This window comes from Physeter macrocephalus, chromosome 16 (genome assembly GCF_002837175.3).
Source record: "Physeter macrocephalus isolate SW-GA chromosome 16, ASM283717v5, whole genome shotgun sequence".
In the NCBI taxonomy this organism is placed as follows: domain Eukaryota; kingdom Metazoa; phylum Chordata; class Mammalia; order Artiodactyla; family Physeteridae; genus Physeter; species Physeter macrocephalus.
Window position 1 is genome coordinate 24239886 of NC_041229.1, and position 6094 is coordinate 24245979.

General features: G+C 43.2%; 1 protein-coding gene across 1 annotated transcript in view; it reads right to left on the reverse strand.

The window, feature by feature from the left end:
* The window catches only part of CUL5 (cullin 5), a 101906-nt gene extending 97103 nt beyond the window's left edge, over positions 1–4803 (reverse strand). The window contains exon 1 of the mRNA XM_007110694.4: positions 4716–4803. Within this exon, the coding sequence (XP_007110756.1) occupies positions 4716–4739 (24 nt within the window). The 5' untranslated portion in view covers positions 4740–4803. The remainder of the gene's footprint in view (positions 1–4715) is intronic.
* Between the last annotated feature and the right edge of the window lie 1291 nt (positions 4804–6094).

Here is a 6094-nt window from a genome sequence, read left to right on the forward strand (position 1 = left end):
AGAGAGAGAGGGAGAGAGAGAGAGAGAGAGAGAGAGAGAGGAGGGGGGTAGAGGGAGGAGAGAGGTATTAGGGAGAAGACCCAGCTAGAAAGACCTCAAAGAACTTGAACTATCAAAGGTATATGAGCGAGACTTCCCTGGTGGCGCGGTGGATAAGAATCCACTCCCAATGCAGGGGACCCAGGTTCATTCCCTGGTCAGGGAACTGGATCCCACATGCATGCCGCAACTAAGGAGCCCACGTGCTGCAACTAAAGAGCCGGCAAGCTGCTACTAAGGAGCCCTGGAGCCGCAACTAAGGAGTGAGCCTGCCTGCCGAACTTAGACCCGGAGCAACCAAATAAATAAATAAATATTTTTTTAAAAAATGAGCTGGAAAGTGATATGGTCAGCACTGTGTTTGGGTCTAGTCCTCAGATCAGAGTTAAGAGATAAAAATAGTGAAATCATGGGAGTTAAGACTGACCCAGAAAAAAAAAAGTACAAAGACAGAAAAAGGATGAAGATTAAATCCTGAGAAATAATTATACTGGGGAGAAGAGGTGAAAAACACATGAGATTTGAGAGATAGGAAACCAAGGAGAGAATGGCATAAAACCAAAAGGGAAGCATTAAGTAGCAAGCAAGCAACAATATCAGAATAGAGGATGAATGTATCAGGGGAGAATCTCCTTTGGCAATCAGGAGGTTGCTAGTGATCCTGAGACTGACAGGTTTTTTTTTGTTTGTTTATTTTTTACGGTACGCGGGCCTTCCCACCGCTGCGCCCCCCCGCCGCGGAGCACAGGCCCCGGACGCGCAGGCCCGGCGGCCACGGCCCACGGGCCCAGCCGCTCCGCTGCACGCGGGACCCCCCCCGGACCAGGGCACGAACCCGCGCCCCCCGCATCAGCAGGCGGACTCCCAACCACTACGCCACCAGGGAAGCCCGAGACTGACAGTTTTAATATAATTGGGTGGGGGTACGGGGAGAGCCAAGTCATAATAAATTAAGGAAAAAGGTGAAGAATTATAAAAGAAGCAACTGGGGGCTGCTTTTCTAAGAACTATGACAGTGAACGGAAAGAGAGAAAAGGGAAGAGGTTTGAAGCCAAAGCAGAGTACAGGTTAAGTTTATATGAGGGGGATACGTCAACTTTCTTATCCTCATAGAAGTGAGAATAAAGGATACTGAAACAAAATAACAGGGGACATGCTGCTAAGTCCTGGGGGGAAAAAGAAGGCTGAACAAGAACAAGTGGAAGGAGGCAATGTAGCAGGTGCCTTGGAAAAGAGGAGAATATAGGGGAAACTAGAAAAGGTTGTGGTATTACTGACCAAGAAAGGGCATTCAAACAGCTGGATAAAGTAATGTGCTAAGAATTAAACAGAGTTAGGCTTAACAAAATAGGATTTCAACAACAGCTATTTGGAATAGGATAATCACTTGGAAATGAAGAAAATGTGCACAGAAGGCCTAGATGGTAACGGCAAAAGTAAAGGAACAAGGAGAATGATATGTTAAAAAAGCAAACTTAAAGTAGTAATACTGAAAGGTTTTGGGAGATATAAACCCCCAAGCAACTGATAACTGTATATGTTAAACTGTACAACACAAATATTTGTATATCCAAAAGACTTCCAAAACCCAGCAATAGCCCACTTACTTTAGTAAATATAATTATTATTACAATCAAATTCCAATATGAAATAAGTAGGTGGTTTTTATCGCATTGTGTTCTGACTTTCAAGTTTCATAGCAAAGTTCTGAACCTTGTTATCTTTCATAAACATATTAGCTATCCCTTTGAACTCTTCATCCACAAATTCAATAAGCTTAACTCCACCCAGGTTACTGGTACACAGGAAGAGAACATATTCTTTCAACAGGACACTAAAGGCCTCACTTCAGGGTTGATGATTTATTACTCATCATTCTTCAGGTACAGCTGTTTACCTGATAATCTAATTCTAACTGTATTCTCATCTAGCCCACATCCCTCCATTTTGACCATAAGACATGATAATTCTGTCAAATATGCTCTGATGAAATCTAACTGCACAATGTCTAAGGCATTTGTCTAATGAACTAACCTATTAATCCTGTCAAAAAAGGAAATGAGGCTAATTTGGCCACTCCCCAGCCAGCTCTATCTCTATTCAAGGTACTATCAGACTTGAATTTATTTATTTATTTAAATTGAAGTACAGTTGATTTACAATGTTGTGTTCATTTCTACTGTACAGCAAAGTAATTCAGTTTTATATATACATATATATATACACACACACACACACATTCTTTTTCATATTGTTTTCCATTATGGTTTACCACAGGATATTGAATACAGTTTCCTGTGCTATAGAGTAGCACCTTGTTGTTTATCCATTCTCTATATACTAGTTTGCATCTGCTAACCCCAAACTCCCACTCCATTCCTCTCCCACACCCTCCTCCAGACTTGAATTTAAATGATCCTATGAATTCTGTTAGGATCTTACTGCATTTCTCCAAGAAGACAAACTTCCCCACTTTTTAATTAACTACTTCTAAATGTATAAACACAAGGCAATTCCTCCCCAGCCTCCCACACCGCAATGAGGAGAAAAAAAAGAAAAAAAAAAGGTTTTCTGGCCACCTTGAATACATAAACTTTTGGTGATACAGATAAAAGAATCAAATGTCTACTTATAATATCCTTTTTATTATGTTAGTTGTACATATTTAAAATCACATACTATATAAAATATTTAGAAATTCTTTTTCCCCCTTTTCAACGTTTCATTAAATAATTTTGTTGAAAATTTTCCAGTGTATCTTTGGCATCTCTTCATGTTCACTAAAGAGACTGAGTCTTTTACCAGTTTGTCAAAGCATTATCACTTTCCTTTCATTTATAAAAGTTATTTGAGTTACAGAACTGTTTGAATTACGATCTTTTTAACCTAAGTCCTAAGTGCTGATTTCTAGACATTCAGGCAGTTTTTTCATTCTATAGGTAGGTGTGTGCTATAGATGTCGATTCACAATCTCTACAAGGTAACCACTTACTAGTATTGACTGAAGTAGCTTCAGACTTATATCTCCTCCAAACAATCCTTTGTAAGGCTTTGTATGGAGTAGAATAAAGTGACTCGCTCTTTTCTGAGAGAGAAATCTGGGAGGAAAAAAGACCTTGCTATCCAGGTAATCAAGTCAAAAATTCACAAAGAATAAGAATTTCAATTAATAACATACACTACTGCTTATGTAAATACACGAATGCATTAACAGGAGTCTTTCTGAATTAACAAGCTAAAGTTTTCTTTATGAATTAACACAGAGCTTTGCTATACGGTTATAAAAGAAGAATAGAGAATGGGTTACTCAATTCCCATGAATTTGTTTTCCTAGAGAAGCAGCAGAAATAGTAACTCTAGCAATTTATGTGTATTGGGTACTAACTAAGTTCCAGTCACTGTTTTAAGATTTTACATATATTAACTCAATCTTCACAATGCTCCTATGAAATAGGTGCTATTGATAATTCCACTGTATTGATGAAGAAGCTCAGGCACGGAGAGGTTTAGAAACTTGCCCAAAGTCATACAGCTTCTAAGTGGCAGAAATTCAGTCTAGTTCGAGGTCCCTCCCCCTTTTAAAAGATATATTGCCTCTTAAATTAGTAAAATTAGATCTACATTTTAGGAGACAGTCCCATGTATTAAACAGTTAACAGTGTAGCTAACAGTGTAGTAGTGTAAAGAAGACATGAGTGAGGTTACAGTAAATTTTAATATATTTTCTATTCTATTATCGATCCACACTGTCTGAAGGCCTAATGATGGGTTTGAGGGAGGAGCAGTTCATCCTTTGTATTTATGTTCCCTGAGCTAATCACTACCCCCATTTCAGTCAATACTTTTAAGGCAAAAGGTTCCTATTACAAAGACAGCATAGCAGAAACTAGTGCTATGTCTTCCTCCTTCTCCTCCAAACTTTTTAACTGATGGTAGAGAATCTGCCTCTCTGGGCCTACATTTCCCCTGCTATCCCAAATACATAAAACTAAGTTTAACCGTTTTCTTTGACAAGGCAACTATCCTAAGCCATAAAACGATGGTAGTGCTTCCACAGTAATCATCTGGTTGTGTGCTGTAATGGGGTTGAGGAACAGTTTCCTAAGGAAAAAAGGGTAAAATATGAACTTAAGAAAGGGAGAATATGAGGGAAGGAGTAGCATGCAGATAAGGCAGCGAGTGGGGCGACAGGCACTGCTGTCTGACTTGTAATTTCATGCAGGCAGAATGAGAACAGAAATTGAGGAGGTGGGGGTCCAGTCATTAAAACCTGTTAGGGAACATTTTCTTGGATTTTCCTTTTATGCGCCTTAGGCTCTCGCTTCAGAAGAAACTGAGACCCCAAGAATACTAACTGCCCTATCCTTCAGGACCCGGCAACACCCTTCTTCTGCGGCCCCAGGCCAGAGCTGGTCCCTTTGAAAGCATTGCTCCCCTCCAGCCCTCGGCAGGGCCTTTCACACACAGGTCAACCGGCAAGAGGGACAACCAGGGCCTCTCCACCCCAGGGCCGGAGACCCGCGTTCCGGTCCTCGGCGGCAGCCTCCCTGGCTTCCCTTCCGGTAGGCAACCCCTGAACACTCCCACATTTTGCCGCTGAAACTGGGCCGAGCCGTTCCCTAAGAGCTGAACCCAGCGCCCCCGGGGTAAAAACCAAGCTGGACTGAGGGTCTTACCTTTAACAGATTAGACGTCGCCATGTTCCTTCAACTTAGACTCTCGCGAGACAGCGCGAGATTTCGTGGTGCTCCTTGCCAGGCCACAACTGCAGGCCGGAGTTTCCACCTGGGCTGACGGGGCCACCGGCCCGCAATGGAGATGTGAGGAGAGCCGGGGAGCCGTGCCAACAGCGGTGACCTCGTCCCAGGCACCTGGAGCTTCCTCACTTTTTCCCCCTACATGGTCACCGGAGCCGCCCCACACGAAAGAGCTCATGCAAACGCTCAGGAAGATAGCAACGGCGAATGGTGAGAAGGTAACGGGAGCCGACCTGAATTGGAAGAGGAAGCATCGACTTCGCGAGCCTCCCCACTCCTTCGGATTAGCCTTTGTGGTTGCACCCGCAGAGGCCACCAGCAACGAACTTAGCCCGGCCTCGGCCCTGCAGCTCTGGTTCGGTGGCCGAGTCACGTGATGCGGCGGGCGGGGCCGCGCTAGGGAGTGAGCGTGGGAGCCTGAAAGCCTCGTGGGGCGGGAGGCTGCGGAGAGTGCGAAAGCACGCCCTCTGCTGGCGGGACTAGACGTATTCCCTCATCCCCCACCTCGTGGGATTCCCGAACGAAATGCTTGTAATAGCTGCCTCCAAGAAGAAAGGGCACATAGAAGGCACCCACTAAATATTTGTTTGCATGAATGAATGAATGCATGCACGAAAGTGTCAACTATTAATATTTCTACTCAAGAGTGACTGGCACTGAAATAACCTATAAGAGGTTGTTCAGGTAATGAATATAAATCTTGGATTACCTGAAGGCACATTATCCTAGAATATCCTAAGCCATAAACCCCTAAGCTTTATGCCTTCAGACCTCAAACCACTGGGAGAAGAAAGAGAATATACTCTATATATAGAATATACTCTATATAGAATATACTCTATATATAGAACCTACAATCTAGTATTGTATTATACACGTTTCCAAACTGTGTTCATTGACACATAATATGTTAGAAATAAAAAAGAAGTACAGAAATAAATAAGAGCTATCGGGTAAAATAAAGCAGGGAAAGGTAATGAAGTTTGAAGGTTTTTTTTTTTTTTGGCTGCATTGGGTCTTCGTTGCTATGCGCGGGCTTTCTCTAGTTGGGGCGAGCAGGGACTACTTTTCATTGCGGTGCGCCGGCTTCTCATTGCAGTGGCTCCTCTTGTTGCAGAGCACGGGCTCTAGGCACGTGGGCTTCAGTAGTTGTAGCACGTGGGCTCAGTAGTTGTGGCACACGGGCTTAGTTGCTCCAAGGCATGTGGCCGGACCAGGGATCGAACCATGTCCGTTGCAATGGCAGGCGTATTCTTAACCACTGTGCCACTAGGGAAGTCCCTAGTTTGCAGTTTTAA